Genomic DNA, 13451 nt, shown 5'->3' on the forward strand with positions numbered 1-13451 from the left:
CAGCAAATAATAAATTACAGAAAATTAAGACTAAAAATACACAACAAACGTTGATAGAGACCACCCAACCGGTAGCGTACACGTGCCCCTGTTCAATTGGACGTAACATTTTGAAGTCAACAAAGCAGCTCAATTTGGAATTTTTATAAACAACTGCATGCTTGCTGTTACGTTGCATTATTACAATCACATCATTTTTAAATAAACAAAAATAATTAGGAATGCTGTTATAACTAGGCGCATCTCTTCATGTAATAATCTTATTATTTCTCAACCACCATCCAAATTAACAAGGTTTTGTGAAATTGTTTGTGTAAATAGTAATGACCTTTTCGCCAAAAGAAACCACAATACAATTATTCAAAAGCGAATACGATCAGGAATAGATCCATCTTAGTTCAAGGTGGGTCAGCTTACTTCTCTCAAACTCAGACATCTTTCATGGAAGAGTTGGGTGTTGTATTTTGAAAATCTTAGATTCTCTTGAAAGTCATCCTCTAACTTCTTGACGAATTGCCACTACGGTCACTGGGCAAGGTAGTTGATAGCCTCATGCCTTTGTAAGCAGTATCTGCCCATAAGGCTCACTTGGAATATGTTGGCATCTGCCAACATACTCACTCTATTGACATCAGTCGACATACTCGCTCAAAAGTTGTTGGCATCTATCAACATGCTTGCAATATGAAATGACAAATGGCCTCAGGCCTACCAATTAAGGCTTGATGAAATGTCAATTTGCATGATACTCCGCCCAAAAAAATTTGTGCAATGTGCGAGTTATTCTTACTGACCTCCATAATCTTTCTTGAATCCGTCATTGTATACTATTATACGCCTATTTACTATAATCGTAATGACTATTGATGATGGAGTTACTGTCATTGTGTTGGTGTTACATAGAAGGGAAAAAAAAAAAGAGATAGTCCATGTTTACTTTGTCATGCTTTTAGATAATCTAAGATTTTATTTACTAGTTTTTAGTTGTTATGAGGATTTAATAGAATTCAATTCATGGTAATTACCCTCTAACTAAAAGCATTGAACTGAATGCCAACAAAAATATTGAGAATCTACATGAAACTTATATAATTTCTTTTGTACAAGCAATAGTGAAGGGATGAGAGCTGAAATTTTCAAACGTTAAAACTACATAAATATGTGTATAATATATGTGATTTTTAAATAAAGTACCACAACATGGAATTCATGTATTATACATGTTTTTTTTTCTTTGGTACAATGGCTAATTTTATTACCAACCAAAACAAAATTCATATGGTAGAGGCCCCAAAGAAATACACAAAGAAAACGCGGGCGTGCAAAACAAAACACCAAGAGCCCAACCAAAAGATTAGGCTCACAAATAGAAACAAACTAAAAGAAAAAGAAAATCCTATCCTTCTGCAACAACAACCACCACAACACCTTTCGATCAACACGAGCCATCGACCCCAACGACCACCATAAATCAGGCTAAACAATGCCTCAGAGATGGAAGGAAGGAAAACTCCATCATCCAACAAAGAAATCTTGTCCGATTGCAGCCACCAAGTAGGTAAAATAAAAAAGCAAGTAGTAAACCCACATGAATTTACTAATTACAAACAAAAAAAATGCATAAATGTATAAAGATAAGCCAAAAATAAAAAAACATTTTGATATTAATACGATTGATACGATAAAACTAAATACAATATCAAAATAATAAAATGTGAAATGCTTCATTATTAAATTGTCAATTTGAATCACTAACTTCGAAATTGAATTATAACATAGTGGAAAATAAAAAAACATATGATGTAAGACTAAAATGCTATGTCAAATGGTAGGTGCAAAAATATCATTTATATTTAACTCCCCCCATAAAAATAAAATAAAAAAATAAAAAAAATCTCCCAACAGAGGATAAAAAACAAGAAGAAATAATTCCACTCAAATAATAAATAAATAAAAAAACACGTGAATTCAAGAAAAATGGGATCAGCAAGCTGGGTGTTGTGTTATGACAGCGGCAACCGGTCGATCCGGTAAAAATAAATAAATAAAAAAATACAGAAAATATAGTGATAAAAAGGACACGCAAAGAGAAAGGAAAGCTGTCATGAGTAGAGAGAGAGATCAGAGATGTCGTAGTGAACGGGCGACGAATTTCACAGCTTCTTTTGCCTACACAGATCTCCCTCCTTTCTGATATCCCCAGACCACTGAATCGAAATCCCAACAAAGCTTAAGCATTGAGCGCGGCAGCTGCCATGGAAGCCAATGCAGGACTGGTGGCCGGCTCTTACAAGAGGAACGAGCTCGTTCGGATTCGCCACGATTCTGATAGCTCGGTAATTTGTGTTTATGGAGTTACCCATTTCGATATTTTTTATTATTTATGTTGTTTGGAATGTGGGTTTTGGCTTTTGTGTATTGTGTGGATCTGGTGGGACTTAGATTTCAGTGAATTTTTGTGGGTTTTTTTTACTGAATCGGAAGTGGGTAGGTTTTGGAATTGGATTTTGAGTGATTGAGACTAGGGGGAGGGAATATTGCAGTCAAAGTTGGGGATTTGAGTTTGGATTGGTCGAAGCTTTGATTTTTTGTTGAAATTTGTTTGCTTTCTGAATAATTAGGGAATGGTAAATGTAATTTCAGTCAGATCTTAGAAATGTTTGATCTTTGATGTTTGTAGTTGGATTTGCCGACACTTGTTGACAATCCAATCTAATTACTATTAGCTTTGTAAGGATTGTTTTGTAGTTTGATGGTTATCTTATTTTTCGACAGTCAATCTAAGATTATGATGCTTCAACCTCTATTCTCGGTGATCGCAAAATCGCAGTTGAATTAAGCTCAAATCCACTAAACAAAACTCCCCCAATGAAATATCAGCTTGATAACACGTCATCCCCGAGATCTGTTTTCATAACTCAACTGAGCTTTGAGCTGAACTGCTTGTTGTGCTTCGTGGTTTACGTTACAATGTCAGTTTAACTTATATTAACTTAACATTTCTTGAAATGAAATTCTATATTATTGATGGTTTAGACTTTGATCATGGTAATTGTGTGCATTCTTGAGTTTCATTATTTCAACATATTGCTTTTAAAACAGAACCTCTTAATTTGCTAAAAGCCTGAAATATCCGCATAAGTATCAGATTCCTTGCTACTTTTAATGAATTGCCTTTTAACGACTTTGTACTTTGTCATATGTAATGCAGTCCAAACCCGTAAAGAATCTGAACGGGCAGATATGTCAGATCTGTGGTGATACTGTTGGTCTTACAGCCACTGGTGATGTCTTTGTTGCCTGCAATGAGTGTGCCTTTCCAGTCTGTCGACCTTGTTATGAGTATGAGAGGAAAGATGGAAACCAGGCTTGCCCACAGTGCAAGACTAGATATAAAAGGCACAAAGGTTCACTTGCTTTTCTCATTATGTGAATAGAATTCCTACTGTTTTGACTTATAGATATAATTCTTGCAATGAATTTAACAAAAACTGATGTCCTTTAGGGAGTCCTCGAGTGGATGGAGATGACGATGAGGATGACATTGATGATCTGGAGAATGAGTTCAATTATACACAAGGAACTAGCAATGCCAGGCGCCAGTGGCAAGGAGAAGATGCTGATCTCTCATCTTCCTCGAGACATGAATCTCAACAGCCGATTCCCCTTTTAACCAATGGGCAGTCGGTAAGTGATTAGCAATGGAACTTCTTCATATCTCTCATTTATCACTAAAAGATTAAAAATAAAAAATTCAAAACTCTCATGTTCATGGAGATGAGCTGATTGATTCTCTAGCTCTTCTTTTAATTTGATACTACAAGTAAATCTGTGAACGGAAGTGTTCCTAGCTCCTCATATCACTTGGGGTATTTCTATCTTTAGCTGAAATTACTGCTTGTAACTACGGCTATTATTGCAAGTCTTGTATGGTTGTGCATCTTGTTAATCTTTGTTTTGCACTTATGCTCATAATTTCATTAGGTGTCTGGTGAGATTCCTTGTGCCACACCGGACAACCAGTCTGTGCGAACTACATCAGGTCCTTTGGATCCACGACAGCCAGGTACAAATTAATTACATTCATACAAATTTCCTCTGACAAATGGTTTGTTTGAATAGTTATTTAATTCTGCAATTTATTTTTACAGTTCCAGTGAGAATAGTGGACCCGTCAAAGGACTTGAATTCTTATGGGCTAGGAAATGTTGACTGGAAAGAAAGGGTTGAAGGCTGGAAACTCAAACAGGACAAAAGTATGATGCAGATGACTAGTAGATACGCTGAAGGAAAGGGGGACATGGAAGGCACTGGTTCAAATGGTGAAGAACTCCAAATGTGAGCTTCTGGAGTAAAACTTTACTTAGAAAGCATTTTGCCTTTGCATTATAGAGAATGGGAATTAGAAGTGTTTCATATGATGTACATTTCCTTGATAACGACATTGTCCTTTTTCTTTTGTCTTCATCTCAGGGCTGATGATGCTAGACAACCTTTGAGTCGCATTGTGCCTATTTCTTCATCCCATTTGACACCTTACCGTGTTGTGATCATACTCCGGCTAATTATTCTGGGTTTCTTCTTGCAATACCGTGCAACTCACCCAGTGAAAGATGCATATCCATTATGGTTAACATCAGTCATCTGTGAGATTTGGTTTGCTTTATCCTGGCTTCTGGATCAGTTTCCGAAATGGTTTCCCATTAACCGTGAGACCTATCTTGATAGGCTCACACTGAGGTTGGCCAACTTCACACAATCTATAGTTGTTGAGGTTTTAAAATTTGTTTCATTATCATTTTTATTTGCCTTAACATAGTTTCCACCATGCAGGTATGATCGTGATGGGGAGCCATCCCAGTTAGCCCCCATAGATGTGTTCGTCAGTACAGTGGATCCCATGAAAGAGCCTCCTCTGGTTACGGCTAACACTGTTTTGTCCATACTTTCTGTGGATTACCCAGTGGACAAAGTCTCTTGCTATGTGTCTGATGATGGGTCCGCAATGCTAACATTTGAATCCCTTTCTGAAACTGCGGAGTTTGCTAGGAAGTGGGTGCCTTTTTGCAAGAAACACAACATTGAACCTAGAGCCCCTGAGTTTTATTTTGCCCAAAAGATTGATTACTTAAAGGACAAGATACAGCCTTCTTTCGTAAAAGAGCGTAGAGCAATGAAGGTGAGTGAATGCAAGTCCAATATGTTGCATGGGTTTCTAAAAAGAAGTTAATAAATGATTATTTCTTCTATGACCATTTCAAACAGGAGGATTATTTCAATTTTTTGCAAATCTTGCCTGCTTTAAATAACATAATCCATCCTTTTAGTGGTGCCTTACTTTTAAAGCAATATAAATCCCTATCTGGTTTTCGGCTTTAAAACATCAATTGATCACCTCTATAGTTTGCATTATTTATCATTCAAACAAGACGATTACTTCAATTTTTTGATAGGTAGACTCCGGATTATCAATTTCTTTGTTATCAAAACTTGAGTTTGACGCAAGTGCGCAAAAGGAAAATGAAAAATGGTGTTATGCTTTGGTAGTTATTTCTGTAATCTGTTCAAATAGTTTAAAATTTGAAATCGTAAGACTGATTATACCTAGGAGAGTTAAGGGATGTTTAGAGAGCAGATTGTGGTAAACTTACATACATATGTAGCACTATGAAGAGAGTCTAAATGCATATTGGTTTTGCCCACAGAGAGAGTATGAAGAATTCAAGGTTCGGATCAATGCCCTAGTTGCCAAGGCACAGAAGATGCCTGAAGAAGGTTGGACAATGCAGGATGGGACTCCATGGCCTGGGAACAACCCTAGAGACCATCCAGGAATGATCCAGGTACTTGCATTTTTATCTAGTGCTTTTGGGTTTCTACCTCCTCTTCTGTCTTTCATGCTAATTTAGTTTTCCATCATGTGGAAGAACAGGTCTTCTTAGGCCACAGTGGTGGCCTTGATACTGATGGCAATGAACTGCCTCGACTTGTTTATGTTTCTCGTGAGAAGCGACCTGGATTCCAGCATCACAAGAAAGCTGGAGCAATGAATGCATTGGTTTGTTTCCCCTCAAATTAATTAAAATATAATTGTTTTTTTTTTCTTAGCAGTATGTTCAGTGGTTTGACTTGTTTGGAACTATATTTTGTCAACATTTCTGCTAAAGCTGGACAAATTCTAAATTGACCAGTTAGAACCCTCAATATTTCTTTGACCAAGTAAGGTCCTCAATGTTTTCTTTGCCAATTAGGATCCACAAAATTTCCTTGACCAGTTAGAATCCTCAATATTTCTTTGGCCAAGTAAGATCCTCAATACTTTTCTTTGCTAATTAGGATCCTCAAAATTTCCTTGACCAGTTAGAACTCTCAATGTTTCCTTAGCCTAGTAAGATCCTCATTATTTTCTTTGCCATTTAGGATCCTCAAAATTTCCTTGACCAGTTAGAACCCTCAATGTTTCCTTGGCTAACTACACCATGACACATTTTATGGTACAAAATGTCATTGTCTCTTAAACAAGTGTTGTAAGATAAGATTGTTCCCTGATGAATTGAAGTCGGTACCAAAACCATTTTGATTTTCTAACTTGGTTCACCATATGCCATGTAGATTCGAGTTTCAGCCGTTCTGACAAACGGTGCATATCTTTTAAACGTCGATTGTGATCACTACTTCAATAACAGTAAAGCTCTTAAGGAAGCCATGTGTTTCATGATGGACCCAGCTTATGGGAAGAAGACCTGCTATGTCCAGTTCCCTCAGCGATTTGATGGCATTGATTTGCACGATAGATATGCCAATCGGAACATTGTCTTCTTTGATGTATGTGCTACTTGATTTATAACCACCAATTAGTCAATTACTAATATCATTCTATGTGACAGTGTGGATACACTCTGGAAAATATATTCTTATTTCGTCTTACTTGCAGATCAACTTGAAAGGGCTGGATGGCATCCAGGGTCCAGTCTATGTGGGAACTGGTTGCTGTTTCAACAGACAAGCTCTGTATGGGTATGATCCGGTTTTGACCGAGGAAGATTTGCAGCCAAACATTATTGTCAAGAGTTGTTGTGGTTCAAGAAAGAAGAACAAGACTAGCAATAAGAAGTATATTGACAAGAAGAGGGCGGTCAAAAGAACAGAATCCACCATTCCCATTTTCAATATGGAAGACATTGAGGAGGGTGTTGAAGGTAGATTCTTATATTATATTTTTTTCAAGTTCTTTTCTCCAAATATCTTGCCACGTACATTAATGTTGTAAGTTATTCATGAAAGTGCTTCCATCGCATGATCGCATCACATGTAACAAGGAAACTTTTAACAAGTTTGCTCATTTGACAAACCTTAAAAAGAAAAAGAAAGAAAAAAATCATTCAGAGTGTTATTGACCAAAATTAACAGAAAACCAAAATGATGTTTGATGCATCCATGCTTTGCAAATTTGACTGAGATAACTTAATCTTCTGCAGGTTATGATGATGAGAGGACTCTTCTTATGTCTCAGAAGAGCTTAGAGAAGCGTTTTGGTCAATCACCAGTTTTTATTGCAGCCACATTCATGGAACAAGGAGGCATTCCACCTACAACCAATCCTGCAACTCTTTTGAAGGAAGCCATACATGTTATTAGCTGTGGATATGAAGACAAGAGTGAATGGGGAAAAGAGGTCAGTATAGCAATATAGGTCCTAGCCTCCCTTATTCCGAAAATACTTAATGAATGAATTTGTGATTTTAAATTCACAATAATTGACATTTTATTTTATCACCAGATTGGATGGATCTATGGCTCTGTGACTGAAGATATTTTAACTGGGTTTAAGATGCATGCTCGTGGTTGGATATCAGTCTATTGCATGCCTCCCCGCCCAGCATTTAAAGGTTCTGCTCCCATCAATCTTTCTGATCGTTTGAACCAAGTGCTTCGATGGGCCTTGGGTTCCATTGAAATTCTGCTCAGCAGGCATTGTCCCATATGGTATGGCTACAATGGGAAGTTGAAGCTTTTGGAGAGACTTGCATACATCAATACCATCGTTTACCCTCTCACATCCATACCACTGATTGCCTACTGTTTGCTTCCTGCCTTTTGCCTGCTCACAGAAAAGTTTATCATTCCTGAGGTAAGTACTGGTTCTGCATTGTTCTTACTCAAAACAAACAAAAAAATACACTAGTTCTGCAACTTTTGAAAGAATTCATTAACATGATTCCTTGAAGTGTGCAAGGTTCGTCCCATCAATGTGGGATTCATTCTCAACAGCACTGTCATGGGACCTTTCTTTAGGCTTTTCACACTCTAGATTATCATTCTGGGCAGTCACTAAATTTGTTGAATGTTTAATTGTTTATGCAGATAAGTAACTTTGCTAGCATGTGGTTCATTCTGCTCTTTGTTTCCATTATTGCAACCGGTATTCTTGAGCTAAGGTGGAGTGGAGTCAGTATTGATGACTGGTGGAGAAATGAACAGTTCTGGATCATTGGTGGAACATCAGCTCATCTCTTCGCTGTCTTCCAAGGTCTCCTGAAAGTTCTTGCTGGGATTGATACCAACTTCACTGTCACGTCAAAGTCATCTGATGAGGATGGGGATTTTGCTGAGCTCTACGTGTTCAAATGGACATCACTGCTCATCCCTCCAACCACGGTTCTTCTTGTGAACATAGTAGGTATTGTGGCTGGTGTTTCATATGCCATAAATAGCGGTTACCAATCTTGGGGTCCACTTTTTGGCAAACTGTTTTTCGCCTTATGGGTCGTAGCACATCTGTATCCATTCTTGAAGGGTCTGTTGGGTCGGCAAAATCGTACCCCTACAATTGTCATCGTGTGGTCTATCCTTCTTGCTTCAATATTTTCCTTGTTATGGGTGCGCATCGACCCATTCACTTCAGACAAAACAAAAGCTGCAACAAACGGTCAATGTGGCATCAACTGTTAGTTCGTTTCAAGGACTAATTTTTTGGAACTGGCATCTCTCTCCACGCCATCTGTGTGTATATACTATATACAAGAAATCAGGTAAATTCGTCTACTGAACTTCTACGTATGGTCTCCACGTCCAGAAGGGAGTCGGGTGGAAGAACAATGAGAGAACGCCTTGTGTATCGGTTATGTTGCCCCGTTGTCAAGTATTTATTGTTTGCTATTGAAATGTGTTTTCTTGAACTTTGATGATCTTGGTCATTGATGTGCAGTATTATTGTTATGGTTGTTGTCAAGAGGGAGGATACAAAAAGCTATTTATTTCATTACTTGGTCTGTATTTTTAGGACAAACTTTGTTTTGGTCGATGTATGCAAGCATTGTTACTACAATTGAAATACAGATTCTTTCATTAAACAAACAGCCTCTGTTACTAAGTTTATTTATTGAGCACATTTTCTATAATCTTACATCTACACTTATTTGGAGCCCATTTTTTATGCAATATGTTCACATGAATGATAATATGATGAAGCATGGGGAAAAACTTTGGTAGTACGACCTGACCAGTTGGACGAACGGATCCAAGCGAGTACTACGCAATACAATGTAACAACTTCCATTGCACATGAATTCACTGCTTGTTGAGAATGATTTCACTAGCTGATTGATTGGGTTGCTTTACTCTAGTTTTTCTCGATCATACCATATTACCATCATTCAAATAGCTAGAAAAAAAAAAATTGATACGATATTTTCCAAGGATATATATGTAGTTCACAAAAATGCGTGTGTCATGAACATCCTAATCGATCAGTTTCAATCTTCTTCACCTAAATTGGATTCAGTTTTACTTGATTGCAGTAAATTGGACTGTGTTGAAGAACACCTCAAACTTGCAAACACAATAAATTCCAATCTAAACATGATCTTCTTATGCATCCAAGTTTGAATCTTTCGTTGTGCAAGGGGTATGATATCCACATACCTTTTTAATTTTCGGTCGAATCATATAAATTAAAGAAGATTAAAAGACAAAAATTAAGCAGGAGTGTTTGAGAAGTATAAATTGATGCGTGGATAACACACCCCATTGTGCAATTAGATTAACAATTAGTTCAAAGTTGAAAATCGCTTTTATTATTAAAACTTAAAAAGTAAGAAATTGGGAGGATAAAAATGTTATTTCAGCAAGATGAGATTACATGTCCCACTTCAAACCAATTATGTATAATACGACAGCGTATTGACTTGCAGAAGCCACCAGAGAGAATTCGGAGGCACCGTTGAGACCAAATTAGGGTTTTGTCTTCTCTCTCAGCAGGACCAACCAAGAAGGAAGAAGCAATGGAGGGTCTCGCAGAAGGAGTGAACAACTTGCGAATTACAGACGCATCATACAACAAGAAGAAGAATCGCATCCAAGTCTCCAACACCAAAAAGCCCCTCTTCTTCTACGTCAATCTCGCCAAGGTAACAAAAACCAAATGTCCACCTTTCTCCTTTTGAGAAACCCCATTATTTACAAAACCAGAAGCTACTGAGTTTTGAGTGATTCAGTGGTTTTATATCTGGATTTGCAGAGGTACATGCAGCACAACAATGAGGTGGAGCTCTCCGCTCTTGGAATGGGTATTGTTTTCTTCACCTTAGCCCGGTATTTTTTCTGGTTCGAGTGATTATTGGGTTGCAGATACTTTTGTCTTCGTTTTGCCTACTCTTTCTCCTCTCGCGAGTGTGGTTATGGATTAGAATCCTACTGCTGCCTAGGCATTGGCTTGTCCACAATTCTTTCTCGGCTATGTCAATTGTTGAATATGTTCGGTGTAATTGAGGTGAAGGCTTTGTGTCTTTTTTGTACTAACTACCATGGCTTCCCAATTTGTTGTATATCTACAGCTATTGCCACAGTTGTTACCATTGCTGAGATTCTGAAGAACAATGGATTGGCTTTGGAGAAGAGTATGATTCTTGCGCCTTCTCGATACTCTTTTTTTTCTTTTCTTTTTGTTAGATATTTATTTTGTGGTAATTGTTACTCATGTATGTTTTAACTTGCTGTTGTTATATACAGGAATCATGACTTCTACAATTGACATGAGGGAAGATGCAGGAGGGCGGCCCATTCAAAAGGCAAAGGTACATTTTAATCATGTATTAGCTTTGAAACTTTCTGGTATCTGCATTGGCATTTCATTAACCTAAGTCGGCAGAATGGGGACGTAATGCGCCAAAATTCAGGGTCCTTGAAACATTATTTGATGTTAACAACAAATCTTTCTTAGATGTTAGCAAGGTCTATGGGAACGTACTTCATCATTGTTTAACTGAAAATGGGGTTCATATTAGTCAAAAAGTGCTCATTGACGAAAATGAGGCACGTGCTTTTCAAAGTCTGCTTGTTTCTATATCTATACAATTACTTGTGTCTGCATGATGGTCGGCCCATTCTTTGCGGGTCATGGTGTTTGAGTAATTTATAGGTGCTTCTATACCTGAACACTTAAGTGCCGGCGCCAAATAATCGGACTGTCCAGATAGCTTATTCAATTTAGTTGAATTGTTAGACCTTGAAAGCAAAATGTGGGTTTAGTTTTGTTGGATCATAAGTATTTGTTTTGGTTGTCTTTTTGTTCAAGTGCTTGTTTAACCAGGGTTGATTCTACAGGGTTGTTTTTCAATTTAGTTATAAGTTTCAGGGCTGGTTTGCTCACTCTACACTTTCATTTTCTCATAACTTGGATGATGTAACGATTTATTTTGGACATCACAATGCATTACATTACTTTAGTTAAGTAATTTATTACTGTACCTTTGTCTTGGAGATTGATGATGGTATCATATGATTTTCTTTGTTATTTAGATTGAAATACTGCTTGGAAAGTCAGAGAAGTTCGACGAGATAATGGCTGCTGATGCTGATGCTGATGCAGCTGCTGCGGCCGAGGAAGGCATTGAGTATGAGTAGAGTTGAAATGTGTTGTTTCTGATATCTAGCTTGGTGCATGCACTAGTAGGTTTCTTTAAAACCAGTGGATGTCTTGACTTTTGTTACTAGATTCGTCTCTCTAGTGGCATTTTGTTTAGCTGCGATAAAATTTCTTTTAGGGATTGTTGTAGAAAAGCGTTATCTCTGCTACCAAAAGATTAAAATTTATTCCTAGGTTAATTATCTAAGCTAACATGTGTGTTAGGATGTTATGAATTTATTGCTTCTTTCTGCAGGAGCAAGGAATTAATTTAGCTTTCGCGATTTCAATGTAATGCACTGATGATAACACACTATTGGTCGGGAACTAAATCAAATGATATAATCAATTTACGTGTTATAATACAAGTGAATGACGGGCTTATGCTTCAAGGTATTTTTGTACCACACAATAATTTCTTCCCTGGCAATAGGTAATAAAATATTAGTATTTTATTTATTTATAATAAAATCCAAAAAGACAATTATTGGTGATGGATTTTCGATAAGATTTTTAATTGTTATTGTTGCATCACATGTCATTATTCGAAAAGTTATAAAATAATACAAAATAATTTTATTTGTAATTTCGGATAAGATTTTTAATCGTTCTTGTTGCGCCACGTGTCATAAAATCAGAAAAGACAATTATAGGTGATGGATTTCCGATAAGATTTTTAATCGTACTTGTTGCGACACATGTCATTATCTGAAAATACAATTATTGGTGATTGATTTCTGATAATATTATTAACCAATTACGTTGCGCCATGTGTCACAATCTTTTAGAATAGATTTCCATTAGATTTTTAACGAATGACGGCATGCCACGTAGCATTATCTACAACCTAATCCTTTCTGAATCCTCCATATAATCCACCATCTATCCTAACAAATCTCACCAATTGTCTCAAGATCTTTATCATTATTCATAGTTTTTGCTTCCTTTTTCACCAAAATCTCTCTCATTATTCATAGTTTCTGCTTCATTTTTACATTGTTTTCTTCTTTAAGGATGATGTGGGAAATCGATTAGCAAGTGGAACAATTGTTTAACCAATCATAAGGAATGTTCAATCTCCAGATGGCCCAAAATGAGAGGGAAGAGGATGAGGAGCGTAGAAGGAGAGATGACGAAGCAAGAATGGGTAGAGCCTCACATTCCCGTCAAATCATCCAAGCTGTGGGTCAGATCTACAGGCCTTGCCATTCTGAAAATCTTGATAGAAGCAGGCAACGACGAGGTACGGAACTCTTGGATGATTATTTTGTGTGCATTCCTTGATACGTACTTTATACGTCGTTTTACAATGGAACGACATTTGTGCTCATGACACCACCGAAAAACCGGTGCAACATGAGCCATTAGAAAGGGATGGACGTTACAATGAATTGATCATTCAACGATATACTGCACTTCAAAGGCCATATATGCACAATGCCCCGCAAATTGATCTGATACAGTGGGAATTGATACAATAAATTGGTGTGTTTTTTTTAGTTCATTTAGTGAGTTTTTTATTATTTGGTATGTTTATGTAATTTTA

The 13451-nt window shown here is 37.0% G+C and overlaps 2 protein-coding genes across 2 annotated transcripts; both read left to right on the top strand.

The window, feature by feature from the left end:
* The first annotated feature begins 1244 nt into the window (after positions 1-1244).
* On the top strand, positions 1245-9357 carry LOC103430335 (cellulose synthase A catalytic subunit 1 [UDP-forming]). Its single transcript, XM_008368471.4, has 14 exons — positions 1245-2336; positions 3212-3407; positions 3506-3687; positions 3985-4066; positions 4152-4338; positions 4474-4740; positions 4834-5179; positions 5706-5843; positions 5933-6058; positions 6613-6825; positions 6935-7199; positions 7479-7675; positions 7781-8131; positions 8365-9357. The coding sequence occupies exons 1-14, from the start codon at positions 2256-2258 to the stop codon at positions 8950-8952; spliced, it is 3219 nt and encodes a 1072-aa protein (XP_008366693.1). The 5' UTR covers positions 1245-2255; the 3' UTR covers positions 8953-9357.
* A 787-nt stretch (positions 9358-10144) lies between these two features.
* Positions 10145-12113, top strand: LOC103430334 (uncharacterized protein At2g34160-like). Its single transcript, XM_008368470.4, has 5 exons — positions 10145-10409; positions 10520-10568; positions 10836-10898; positions 11011-11075; positions 11800-12113. The coding sequence occupies exons 1-5, from the start codon at positions 10284-10286 to the stop codon at positions 11902-11904; spliced, it is 408 nt and encodes a 135-aa protein (XP_008366692.2). The 5' UTR covers positions 10145-10283; the 3' UTR covers positions 11905-12113.
* The last annotated feature ends 1338 nt before the right edge of the window (positions 12114-13451 follow it).

This window comes from Malus domestica, chromosome 08, assembly GCF_042453785.1.
Source record: "Malus domestica chromosome 08, GDT2T_hap1".
Classification (NCBI taxonomy): domain Eukaryota; kingdom Viridiplantae; phylum Streptophyta; class Magnoliopsida; order Rosales; family Rosaceae; genus Malus; species Malus domestica.

Excerpts from the sequence above, each read along its gene's own strand:
- LOC103430334 (XM_008368470.4), top strand. The coding sequence starts at position 10,284 with ATGGAGGGTCTCGCAGAAGGAGTGAACAACTTGCGAATTACAGACGCA. Across the intron at positions 10,899-11,010 it reads TGGATTGGCTTTGGAGAAGA|GAATCATGACTTCTACAATT; the intron begins GTATGATTCTTG and ends TGTTATATACAG. Across the intron at positions 11,076-11,799 it reads GGCCCATTCAAAAGGCAAAG|ATTGAAATACTGCTTGGAAA; the intron begins GTACATTTTAAT and ends TTTGTTATTTAG.
- LOC103430335 (XM_008368471.4), top strand. The coding sequence starts at position 2,256 with ATGGAAGCCAATGCAGGACTGGTGGCCGGCTCTTACAAGAGGAACGAG. Across the intron at positions 6,059-6,612 it reads CTGGAGCAATGAATGCATTG|ATTCGAGTTTCAGCCGTTCT; the intron begins GTTTGTTTCCCC and ends TATGCCATGTAG. Across the intron at positions 7,676-7,780 it reads AGAGTGAATGGGGAAAAGAG|ATTGGATGGATCTATGGCTC; the intron begins GTCAGTATAGCA and ends TTTTATCACCAG.